General features: G+C 36.5%; 1 protein-coding gene across 2 annotated transcripts; it reads left to right on the top strand.

Annotated features, from left to right (window-relative positions):
* Positions 1-284: 284 nt before the first annotated feature.
* On the top strand, positions 285-4,759 carry LOC112769004 (protein neprosin). Of its 2 annotated transcripts, XR_003186307.3 has the most exons (8): positions 326-1,247; positions 1,555-1,641; positions 1,798-2,052; positions 2,276-2,440; positions 2,615-2,668; positions 2,783-2,929; positions 3,172-3,270; positions 3,717-4,759. XR_003186307.3 is itself a non-coding variant. In XM_025813389.3 (7 exons), exons 1-7 carry the CDS (start codon positions 1,026-1,028, stop codon positions 4,092-4,094), a joined length of 1,308 nt encoding a protein of 435 aa, XP_025669174.1. In that variant the 5' UTR covers positions 285-1,025; the 3' UTR covers positions 4,095-4,759. The 2 variants fall into 2 exon arrangements, 1 of the variants encoding a protein (XP_025669174.1); XM_025813389.3 differs by lacking the exon at positions 3,172-3,270 and having other exon boundaries at positions 285-1,247.
* Positions 4,760-12,980: the final 8,221 nt, after the last annotated feature.

Genomic DNA, 12,980 nt, shown 5'->3' with positions numbered 1-12,980 from the left:
ACCCTTAAAATACATAATAGATAAATCCAATTTATTAAGATTTAGTTAATATATATTTTTAAGATAGAATTAAAATTATGTTTATAAAAAACTTTAAATATTTTTTTAATAGATACACAATAATTACATTAAAAATCACACTTTATATAATTTTTTATAATAAATTTTATAATTAATAATTTTAATATGTATCTTTAAATTACATATTAACTAAATTTATTTTGTCATCTTAATTAAAAAATAATTAAATATTTATTTTCTAGTTTTATTAATCTCAAACATATGGAAACTTGAAAAGTCTGGTACGATGTCACTCGACAACGCCACCATACATTTCCACATACTTTCGTTATTCTCTTTCTTCCTCACTTTCTTTATGTTCCAATAATGCCCTTCGCTCCATTTCTCTGTCCTCTCCTCTTCTCTCGTCTCTGGGTCTTTTCCATTCCAAGCGTCGGCAGTTTATTTTGTTGTCTTCTGAGTAACAAAACTACAAAATAAGTAACAGAACAGAGAAACAAAGGGGGAAGGGGGAGAGAGGGGGGGGGGCTTAAAAGAAAAAAAGAAAAAGAATATTCAACTTATTCATATATACACATAAATAAATTATAGAAATATATTGGAATACAAAAGGGCCCTCTTCCTCTCACACACACTCGCTCAGTGTCATTGTGTCAAAGTGCATGTTTTGTTTGTATTGTGATTTGCGTGTGAGTGGGGTGCGCAGGATAAGCAGAAGGGAAGATAGAAAGAGCTAGAAATCCTATTCATATTAAAGAAAAGGGAGGTTGCTGTTTTAACAACCCATCATATACTAGTTTTTAAGGCCATTTAATTTAATTGCGCCTTTTTACTATATTCTCCTTTTTCGTTTGTGCCTAAGTGTGTTACTATAAACAATAAAAATAATTAAAATTAGTAGGATATACATTTGTTTATTTTTGGGGTTTTGTGGCCTCTGAGTCAGTGTATGTGAGTGTGTGAGTTAAATACCCATTTTGGGAGAATTTTGATATTAAATTTGCATGCTTTTGGATTTGGAAGCTGTAATGGCTGCCAAGTTGGGAATTCACAATATTGTGCAGCTCTGCTTCTTTTCCTCCTTGCTTTTGGTGCCTTTGGTTTCTGGTGGCAGAGCCACCACCGCCACCACCGGTGGTGGAAGTGGTGGCGGCGGTTCCAGTCAGAAGCTTAATGTTCAGAACCATTTGAAGAATTTGAACAAGCCTCCTGTTAAGTCCATCAAGGTAAAGAGAAATTATAGAAGGAAAAAAAAAAAAGAAGAAAGAAAATTCGCCTTACAACTTTCTAATCTTGATTATGCATTACTGTATTGTCATTGATATTTGCAAAATGGAGTAACTGTCGTTTAAGGGAGCTTCTTTCTTTCTTATAATGTCTGTCATTGGCCGTTGTGATGGAGATTCTCTAAATTGTTCTTTTGCTCTTTGTTAAGAATTACGTAATTGGTTTAACAAACATTGTGTGATTTTTTCCTTTTTTTTTTTTTGGCGATTTCTAACTTATTACGTATTTGGTTTTGCTTGAAAGCAGAGTCCTGATGGGGATATCATTGACTGTGTTCATATGTCACACCAGCCAGCTTTTGATCATCCTGACCTCAAGAATCACAAAATTCAGGCAATTAACAATTGCTTTATTATCTTAATTCTCTTTTATTTTTCTTTTCTGCAATTCAAATCGAAAATTTTCAAATGTGGGGACCGAATTATTCTGTTCCTGTTTGAATTTCAAAAAATAATGATGAGGTTTAACTTTTTTTTATGTGGTGTGCAGATGAAACCACCGAATTTCCATCCAGAAGGGAAAATTTTGGCAGACAGCAAAGTATCCTCAAGTTCCAGCCCTGTGGCTCAGCTGTGGCACCAAAACGGAAGGTGCCCGGACGGAACGATTCCGGTCCGGAGGACTAAGAAGGAAGATATATTGAGGGCAAGCTCAATTCAGCGATTTGGGAAGAAGAAGCAAAAGAGTTTTCCTCAGCCAAGTGCAAAACCTCTTCCTGATATCCTCACTCAAAGTGGTCACCAGGTATAATGCCATGTCTCCATTTCTCATTAGTTTCTTCCATGGCTGAGCTATAGTTATATGGAACCCAATACGTTCCGGCATGCCTATGCTACCTAATTGGGGAATTCATATAGCCATGGGCTGAACTGCAGGCGAATTCTGTATTATATGCACTTCTTGAAAGCTGTTTATTTATTTGTCACTTCTATTTATTAATTTTGTTTTATGTTTTTGGAGAATTCAGCATGCAATAGTTTATGTGGAAGGAGATAAGTATTATGGAGCTAAAGCAACCATAAACGTTTGGGACCCTAGAATTCAACAGCCAAATGAGTTTAGCCTCTCTCAAATGTGGATTCTTGGTGGCTCTTTTGGTCAAGATCTTAACAGTATTGAAGCAGGTTGGCAGGTAAAAATTATTATTTTATTTAATAAATTTCCCTTTTTCCATTGTTATCTTCTGCCTGCACATTTTTCTAATTCAGTAATCAGAACTCTCTTAAAACTATGATCCGATTTCTATCATTGTTTCATCTAATTTAATTTTCTATTCTTATCTTTTTCTTCTCTCTTAATCAATCAGGTTAGCCCAGATTTGTATGGAGATAATAACACAAGGCTCTTTACTTATTGGACAGTGAGTTTTCCAATTCATGCAAAACCCCATTTTCTTAATCTCTCTTGTTATTATTTTTACTATATAAATTTCTTATTTGTTTCATGGAATTGGTTTTTTTTAATAACATGACAGAGCGACGCATATCAAGCTACTGGTTGCTACAATCTTCTCTGTTCTGGCTTTATTCAAATTAACAGTGATATAGCCCTTGGTGCTAGCATCTACCCACTTTCTAACTATGGTTCTTCCCAATATGATATTAGCATTCTGGTCTGGAAGGTACATTTACAATTTTTTTTTTCTTTTTTGTTTTGATTATATATAATATTATCTCTTCATAATAGACATTCTGGCATGAAAATATGCCCCACTTATATTAAAATAAATTATTAAACTGTTATGTGAAGATGCATTGTTCAATTATAAATCAAGAGAATCTCTGACAATAACTCTATTATATCTGAATGCGTTGGTAATTTTGCATGTCCTTGGTTTTTATGTCCATGAATTTAATATTTTAGGCCCCCCATTTGGTGTATGTTCCATGACAAAAAATATACGGGCTGAGACAGTAGAAAAGGACAAACCTATCCTCACAAATCACAATCCTCATATTTTAGGTAAATAGAAAGTATAGAAAAAAATATGTCATTTTAAAATACAGGAATAATTGCTTCATAACACAATTTTATTGTGAACTAAAAAATTGGAGATATCATAATATATACTATTTTTAACGGGCTTATTAAAAGGGTTGGTGTTCAACTTTTTTCCCTAAAATACCCTTCATTATATATTTTATAAACAAAATAGTCATTTTGAAAATTTGAACCCAAAATCTTTTAGTTAAAATATAAATCACACATCATCTCAACTAATTTAATATTTATTATTTTCATACACATTAAATAAATAAGAGAGTGAATCAATACGCAGGAACTTGTCTATTGTTACACAAGTAGAAATAAAGACACAATTTTTCTTTAGTTTCCAAAAGAAAGGCCTATAGAGTTATAGTTATAGTACCATATGATGTTTCTTTACAAGGGTAAAAACTATTGTGTAGGACCCAAAAGAAGGGAACTGGTGGATGCAATTTGGGAACAACCATGTTCTTGGGTACTGGCCAGCATCTTTATTTTCTTACCTCTCAGACAGTGCCTCAATGATTGAATGGGGGGGAGAAGTTGTGAATTCTGAGTCTGATGGCCAACATACTTCAACACAAATGGGGAGTGGCCATTTCCCTGATGAAGGTTTTGGCAAAGCAAGTTACTTCAAGAACATTCAGGTTGTCGACGGCGAAAACAAGCTTAGAGCTCCAAAGGACCTAGGCATTTACACTGAGCAAGATAGCTGCTATAATGTTAAAACTGGTAATGCTGATGATTGGGGCAATTACTTCTACTATGGTGGTCCTGGAAGAAACCCCAACTGCCCTTAGTCGTCGCAAACTAAGGACCTGTTTGGTTTGTGAAAACGTTTTGTTTTCGATATTTTCTGTTTTTTAAAATTTGTGAACGAAAAAATAAATCGGAAAATGAGATTTTATTGGTTTTTACTAATTTTATTTTTTCTTCACAAAATTATTGAAAATAGAAGATATTGGAAATAAAAACATGAATTTTCACTGATCAAATAGGCTCCAAGGAAAGAAAAGAAGAAAATAACAGAAGAAAAAACAAAAAAACTAATGTTCATTTTATCTGGTATAGGTTGTATCTTGTGCTAGTTCTTGTTAGGTTTTGGTCCATTATGAAGCTATTATTCTCCTTTTAAGGTCTCCAATAAATTGTTGGAGAAAAAGGGTTGGTGGCTTACTGGCTTTCTAGATTTACAGGGATCAAGTTTTCTTTCATTTTTCCTTTTATTTTTATTTTTTGACCTATTTTCTTGTTCATATATAAATATGTGCCGTTTGTTGGTTTGCTCTTCTCTCTAGAGCTGCGAAAAGCTGAGGGTGGTGTTGTGAATGTGAACAGAATATTCTTAGTATGGTGACAAGTGAGTTCAAGGTTTCTATGTATTTATTATTATTTTATTACGGTGCTTGATTTGTTGAAAAACAAATTGTCTTAATAATAAGATATGTATAAAACCATTTATGTATGTTATGCTCTTCCTGGTTACATTACTGGTCGGTGGCTCTTTATTTTTATCTTCAAAATTTATTTACTTATTTTGTATGGAACTTAACAAAGTATATGGTATGCTCTTGCACATGTTGTGAAACATGGCCAACCAAATTAAGTCACTTCACATCTTTTATGAAAAATTTTATGGTATTAAATTAAAGTATAAATATAGCACTATTATTGGAAATTAATCATATAATGACGGAGCTTAAATAAAACAAAATCAAAGATGAGCACTAAGCTTTATGTTATTGCGATGCTTGTATTGTATATGCTGGACCCATGTGAGATTCAATCAATGGTATGGTATGTTGGTTTGGCATCCTAGCGTTTTCTTTCATAAAAGCCTCTAATATGGTTGGTTAAACCATCACCTCTCCTTTATCACTTGGTATTAAAATATTTATTAATATAATATTTGTTTTTCTTTGTGGATTTTAACCTTTTAAAAAGAAAGACTTACAATTTTACAAATGTATAAAGTATGTGAAAAGATTTGTGACTTTAAGCATTGTTTGTCTCTTAGCTTCGTTCATATAAGAAATTTCATTTCTTAGAGGGGAAATAAATTAATAAAGAAAACTTTAATATGATCATTTTACACAGAAGTGACATCCAGCACCTTGTGAGCTGTGAGGAATCCATCTTGGCAGAAATTAGTGATAGATAATAGATGATATAAATATCTGCATATTTTATTTTATATATAATTTAAATTCATTTTTCAAAATAATTGTTAAACACACACATTTTAATAAGAAAGTAATTAATGAATTTTAATAAAGTTTAAAACTTTATAAATAGACAAACATATCTTTAACTAAACTCGCAATCTGTCTATTATTATTCCACTTTTTTGTTTATTCAATGTATTTAATAAGAATAAATATAGTATTAATTAAGATGGATGGATATTTAAGTCTCATAATAAATTAGTAGTCATATTTTAAAGTGTTCAGAATATATATAAAGAAAACTATTTTATATCCTAAAAATACATTTTAAAATTATAAATCAACAAAATTTTTATTAAAAATTCAAAAAGTCTAAATTTTCAATGCATTTGTTTTATATTTATTACAAGGAAAAAAAATTTAAAAACTTCTATACAAGATACCACTCGTACCAGTTGTGAGAGGGATCGGAGACTGGTCGGTCTTGATGGCAACGGGTCGGACTCTTGGAACGCTGGGGGTGGTACTTGTAAAGACACTCTGATGATCAAGTCAAAATGGATCTTAGAGGTAAGTGAAGGTTGAGAATGTGTGACGTACCTGAGAGAGCACTTGGCTTCCTTTATATAGTTTGAGTTTGTTATCTATCTTATCTTGTTGGCTAAGATCAGGGAAGTGTTTGAATTTGAATATTGGTTAGGGGTTTATGGTTAGCGGGTCAGTTTGGACCACGGTGGTGGCCTAAGCCCGGGTAACTGAGTCGTAACTTGCTTCGATAGGAGACCCGGGGATCGAGTCCAGAATAGTTTCCCCTGGAGCGAGAGAGGTGCTTGCTCAGTCTTGTCGCTGGAGGAGTTCACTTCGCCATGTGGCCGCGAGCCTGGCTCAGGAGATGGTGTGCCATCCATGGTTTATGGTGGAGGTCGAGAGCCCGTGAGGGGTCTGGGTCCTCCTTTATCTGATTGTTTTCATTTCTCGAAAAGTTTTCCCATTTTGTCTTTGCCTTTTTATATTTTTCAATTAGGAACGTTTGGGGCCTTTTATTTTCCTTTGTTACAATCGTTTCCTCTTCTTTCTTCTAATCATCTCCTTTATGTCTTTGTGTGACCATTTTTGCAACTTTTTCCTTGGCACTGCGTTCGGCTGGATTGTTGGTTTCTGCTTGTGCTATTTCTATCCCTCGTGCCTGTCGCAGTTCCTACTTTCAACTTCTAAAAACTAGGTTGGTGCCTTCGTTACTTTGTGCTTCCCCTTTTTGTTTTATTTCATTTATGTGTTTTTCATTTGTTTGTTTCTTTGCATTTCCTTATTGGTTTGTTAATTTGTGGATATTCCTGCGTTTAATGGTGGGAGAATGCTGATAAAGACTGTTGTGTCTTAATGGGGTTTTAGGGATTCAACGGGATTTGAAAATTTGTCTGATTGTAGTTTTTGATAGAGGTAGGGATTTTCCTATTTATGAATTTTCTGGGTAGTGGGCTGACAGTGGAAAAATCCTAATTTGGATATAGGTATGGTGCAACGGAGGGGAGTTCAAGGGAACCCGGGTCCTATCTTCCCGGTGGGGGTGTGCCAAATCGTTACCACTAGGTAACGTCTGATGTTCCTAGCACGCCCTCTCGGTTGGATGAGGGGACCTCCAGAGGCTCTGTTGGAATCTCATGCAATGCAATCTATTCTAAATGCAAACTACCTACATGAATTAGGCAATTTTAATTATCACCCACCTATATATATAGGGCTTACATGTGGTTAATTTGTTTCATATTTTTCAAGGAATCATATATGCATAGCCAAAACTAGATCATGTTAAAGCACTTTCACAATTGAGTTGGATAAAGATATTTCACAAACTTGCAAGACAATTAACAATTAAGCAGAGATATATAGTGATGAGCTATTGAACCCTCACTGGATTTGTGTTTACTCTCTATTCACTCAGTGTTTAGGGCTAATCACTCTATTCTTTTCTATTCATGCTTTCTAAAACTTTGTTCTTCATCTAACCAATCAACAAATATACAATATGCACATACAAACATCATGAGGTCTTTTTCAAGGTTGTAATGGGACCAAGGTAAAAGTAGGGGTATATATATAAGGCTAAGTGAGCTATAAGTTGAATCCTTAATTAGTCTAAGATCTCACCTAACATATATATATATATATATATATATATATATATATATATATATATATATATATATATATATATATATATATATATATATATATATATTCTATAATTTATAACTTTCTTGGGGTTCCCAATTTTTCACTTTCTTAATACATACTCATGTACCAATTTCAATTTTGATTCTTATCTCATGTGCATTGATTTCTTCATTAAACTTATTATTGGGGTAATTTTGTCCCCTTATTTATCTATTTATATTATAAAAAGGATTTTTTTTAAGAATAACATATATCAATGCACATGGTATTTTAATTCAAATTGGTTTCACATGAGCATGCTCCCAAATTTCTGACTATTTTACTAATTTAGTTCTTTCCTATCAACCCATGTTCTCACGTTTTCCCACACTTAGTGTGTACACAATCTCTATCTTAAGCTAACCAAGGATTCAACTTGGAAATTTTAATTTGTTTTTCTGCTTAAGGCTAGTGATGTGGTTATAGAACAATAGGGGATTAAAAGGCTCAAGGGGGCTGACAAGGGTGATGTAAAAGGTAGGCTAATTTGGGATATGTGAGAAAAAATTTAAATAATGACCTCAATCATATATTGGTATGTATCTACATTCTATATTGGACATATAGACTGAAACAAAGTAAAGATCACCAGAATAAAAAAGAAGGGCGAACACACAAGAATGAAATAATTATGGTTAAATAATGTAACCATACAAATAAGCTCAAAAACTCACAGGTTGTGTGTTCTTTGGCTCAAAAACCATATATCAGTTATGTATGCCATGCAAGTAGAAAGCAAGGGTTCCCATTATTCTTAATGTGAATCTTAGGGTGGCTCTTAAAATCTTAATGTTCTTCCTTGAAAAATATTGTGTAAATTAACCAATCAATTATTGCTATATATATACAGTGTGTGGATTGTTGTGATTCTGTTATACTAAAGTCTTTAGTTTACTCTTTTTATTTTCAATTAATCCAAGTTATCGTATGCTAAAAGGGTAAACTAACTAATTAATCTATATATTGTGATTCTGTTATACTAAAGTCTTTAGTTTACTCTTTTTATTTTCAATTAATCCAAGTTATCGTATGCTAAAAGGATAAACTAACTAATTAATCTATATATTCTATATCACAACTTAATAAGCTAAAATTGCAACTAGGCTAAACTAAATATCTAAGATAAATATATAAACAAAAGTACAAAATGTAGAAATAAATTGAAAATACAGCAAAATGTGCAAGTACTGAAAGATAAATAAGATAAGGTGAAATAAAAATAAAAATAAAAATACAGAAAAATAAACAAAATAGGATAAAGAGAGTCTGAAAGGTGGTTCACGAAAATAAAGTACGCCAGAGATGGCGACCTCCCCACACTTAAATAATTGCATCGTCCTCGATGCTCAGTCAAGCTGGGTGTGAGAAGTGTCATCTCCGGAAGGGTGTGCAGTAGGTGTCTCTGTGGTAGGCTGAGGGTCTGCAGTCTGGATAAGTGTCGGAGGAGCTGCCTGCTGAAGCGGAGGCTCTGTCTGTAAAGGAATCTCGGGGTCAGCCGGCTGTATCTGATGTGGCTCCTCATGGTGTGGTGCAGCTCGCTCAGGTCCTCCCTGCTCATCCTAGGCATGTGCCCCCTCCTCATGATCATCTGCCTCCGCATCAGATGGCTCAGAAGCGGTGTCAGGCTCAGAGGAAATGTCGCTGCCGGATCGGATCATCAACTTTAGGTGCTCATAGCGTCGCTTGTGGTGACGCTCCATACGATCCAGGCGTGCGAAGAGGCGGTGCACCATATGATAAATGGGCTCAGGAGCAGGTGAAGGTGCAGTGGATGGGGCTGGTGCAGCAGTGGATGCAGAAGGGGCAGCTGAAGATGTGGCTGCCTCACCCGAGGTAGTGAGAAAAGGAGGTCTGTACCCTAATGCCAGAAACTTCCTGCTGTGAGGAATGATCTTCTTGCAGTCTGCAGCAGTTGGCTTCTCATCAGCAAGCTCTCAAGGCACATCAGCTCGGAGGCCTAGCTGGGTGATCAGATAAGGGAAAGGGAGAGTGCCTCTGACATGGACCCTGACCATATAATACCTGATGAAACATGGAAGATACAGGTCCTTACCCTCAATCACACACCAGATGAGGGTAATCATAACAGCGGGCACCTCTGTCTCATGAGTGCTCGGCATCACGTAATTACTCAGGATCTACTGCCAAAGCCGAGCCTCATCATTCAAATATATCAGCTTGATTCCCTTAGGCATCACTGTATTCTTTCCCATGACCCATGGGGCAGTAGGATCAAGGGCTATTCTCTGCTTGACTGCATCCTAGTCAAATCTCATGTATCGCATATCCTCTTCAGCCTTTTGGTAACCGTCAGGCTGATCTGGCTTAGGCTGAAACCGGAGGATATCCTCAATAGCTTCCTCAGTGACTAAATCTGTTTCCCTCTGAGGTGCACTGCATCCAGGGAGGTCTTGAAATAGTTACAGTAAAATTCTCTTACCCAGGATGCATTGACCTCTGTCAAGTTCCTTTCCATGAAGAACCAGCCTCTTTGTTTTATCTATTCGGAAGTGTACTGGGTGAGTTCTTCTGGAATTTTAAGAGTTCTCTCTAGGTAGAGGTTTCTGGAAGTGGCAAACACTGGATACTTTAGCTCACAGTATCTGCTTGCAAATTTGACTTGATCTGTGGCAGTGAGGAGCTGGTCGGCCTTTTCCTGTAGGGTAAAGTTCTTTTTCCGCTAGGAATCGTCGTGAAGGATATCGAGGATAGAGGTAGAAGATTCTCCTCTTTTCCGTTTTCCTGTAGTTGCCTTGCCTTTTCCCTTACTTTTGGGATTAGACATTCTGAAAAGCAGAAGTAGCAGGATATAATTGAAGGACTAAAGCAGGAAAATACGTAGGCAAATTGGGTTTTGTCAATGTAAGCATAAAGGCAAAAGAGCAATAGAAGCAGGAAATGAGTTAAATATATGTACATTTTGGATTGAATTCGAGTTAAAAATCTGAGAGTAAAAAAACCACAATCCAAAATGTAACAGAAGTGGAATTCAAGTTAATTTGGAAAAACAATAATCATGTCTTGAGTTAGAAAGTTAAAGTAGTTAGGTAAAAACTAAAAAGAGAAGTTAGAAAGCTAAACTGGTTAGGAGTTAAAAAGGAAGTTAAAGTGAGTGGCATGAGAATGGTTTTCCTAGTTACCAAGAAATTCACAAACTTGAAGAACAATCTACTCATATTCAAGCAAGGATTGCAGTTTATTGATGATAATTCCTATAGATAAAGTAAGTGTAAAATGAGAATGAACTTATCAATAAGCAATTTATTACTCAGGGAACAAAAAGGGATAAGAATGCTAGCCCATGCATTCAGGAGTTGGTTTGGTTGTAGCCAAGTAATGCAAAACACTGAATTTTCAAACCAATACATGAATGGGGATAGATTGAACCATAAATTTGTAAAAAATTTGGGCAGCATTTCGGCTAAAATTGGATGTTCCCGGGTAGAAAACAGCAGGAAAAATCAGTTCATATGAAATTAAATAGTGCTGGAAAGATTAACAAATAGCAAGAATATTAAAGAACAGTTCAACAACAGCATCAAATATGAAGAGCAACATATAAATAGAATCATCACAGCATATTCAGAATTGCAAATCAGATAAAAACATGTAGCAGAAACGGTGCAATTATCAGGCCTGAATCCACTAACCACATCCTAGCTACCTAACCACCTAAAATCCACTACAATCATGCATCTCTAACTATCCTATTTTGAACAAAAACTGTAAAAAATGCAACTAACTGACTGATTGGAAAACAAAATCGATGTTCGGCGGAACCTAGTGTGTAGAAACAGAAATTAGGCTCAGAGAGATGGTGGCGGTATGATGGTGATGCAGCGGCGATGGATGGCGGAGCGGCGGCGGTCTGAGGTGGAGGCAGGGGTGGTTTGGTGGTTGTGGGTGGTTAAGGTTGAGGAGAAAAGGTGAGGGGGTGAGTGTTGTGTTGTGGTGGCTGGTGGGTGGTTGGCTGGAGGTCTGGGGGGTGGTGGTGGTGGTGGCTCGGCGGGTGTGGTTCGGCACAACGGTCGGAGTTGGCTGGCGAGGAGTGGTGGTGGTTGGGGGATGGGGGAAGAGAGGTTGCAGATGGGGGTGGGGGGTTTTGGGTGACGCGATATGGTAGGGTTTTGCGTGGGCTGGGGTTAAGGATTTTGAATCCATGCGAACACGTGGGCACACGATCGCATGATTTGGGCAAAATGGGGAGTGACGCAGCCGCGTCGTCGACGCAATCACGTGATTGTGGGATAATGAAAGTGACGCGTACGCGTGGGGCACGCGTACGCGTCGCTCAAAATTGTGCTAAACGCACGATTCCAGCATCGTTTTGGCGCAACTCTCTGTTTCCAAAAGGGTCCATAAAATCCACGCGACATGTACGCGTCGCTCACGCTTTCGCGTGGGATGTGTGTAGTGCGAGTCGCGTTGGCTAATTTGTGCTAAAGGCACACTAGCTGCACGATTCCAACCCAACTTTCTGGGCCTTGGATCTGTACGCCGATTTCCATTCGACGCCCACACGTGGCCTGCGCGCTCGCGTGGGGTGATTTTTTTTTCTTAATGCAAATATGCAGTATGCAATATGCAATGCTAATGTAGATGCTATGAATAATTCCAGGTTTAATGAAAATAAAATAAAATAAAAACAAACAAAACGAAATAAAATTGAAAAAGGAACGATCATACCATGGTGGGTTGTCTTCCACCTAGCACTTTTAGTTAAAGTCCTTAAGTTGGACATTTGGGGAGTCCTTTGTTATGGTGGCTTGTGCTTGAATTCATCCAAAAATCTCCACCACTGTTTGGAATGCCAACAGCCTCCGGGGTCCCAAACTAGGCATGTAACGCCCTTGAGTAAATTCAAACAGGTTCTCAGGTTCCCGGGATGTTGAATGTCATAATAGATTCCAGGATCCCAAACTTTGCTTTTGTATTCGCCTTTGTCTCGATTTACATTTTTCCAGCCGGGCGATTTGGAAGTAGTATTCTCACCAAGATGACCAAACATTTTCCGAGACCCATTCAATTGAACTCGAAACCAATCCTTACACTTCAGATTGAAGCGTGGAACCTTATTGAATCTTGCATACTAGCCTTGAGTACGAACCATTTCCCTTTTACTCTTAAAGCCGCAAAGAGCTCTAAGTTGGCCATCTGTTTCAAGCAAACCATATTCAAGTGGAAAAGTAAAGATAAAGGCTAAGGATTTTACCCACTTGTAATTTTTAGAGTTGCCGGCTCGGGTCAAAGTTTTCTTGTTTTTCTTCTTGTTGACCATCCCGCATAAGGAGGAAAACATAGGAAAGG

This window comes from Arachis hypogaea, chromosome 18 (genome assembly GCF_003086295.3).
Source record: "Arachis hypogaea cultivar Tifrunner chromosome 18, arahy.Tifrunner.gnm2.J5K5, whole genome shotgun sequence".
In the NCBI taxonomy this organism is placed as follows: domain Eukaryota; kingdom Viridiplantae; phylum Streptophyta; class Magnoliopsida; order Fabales; family Fabaceae; genus Arachis; species Arachis hypogaea.
The sequence above is the reverse complement of the archived record's forward strand: the minus strand, read 5'-3'. Positions and strand labels throughout refer to the sequence as shown.

Excerpts from the sequence above, each read along its gene's own strand:
- LOC112769004 (XM_025813389.3), top strand. The coding sequence starts at position 1,026 with ATGCTTTTGGATTTGGAAGCTGTAATGGCTGCCAAGTTGGGAATTCAC. Across the intron at positions 1,642-1,797 it reads TCAAGAATCACAAAATTCAG|ATGAAACCACCGAATTTCCA; the intron begins GCAATTAACAAT and ends TGTGGTGTGCAG. Across the intron at positions 2,669-2,782 it reads GGCTCTTTACTTATTGGACA|AGCGACGCATATCAAGCTAC; the intron begins GTGAGTTTTCCA and ends ATAACATGACAG.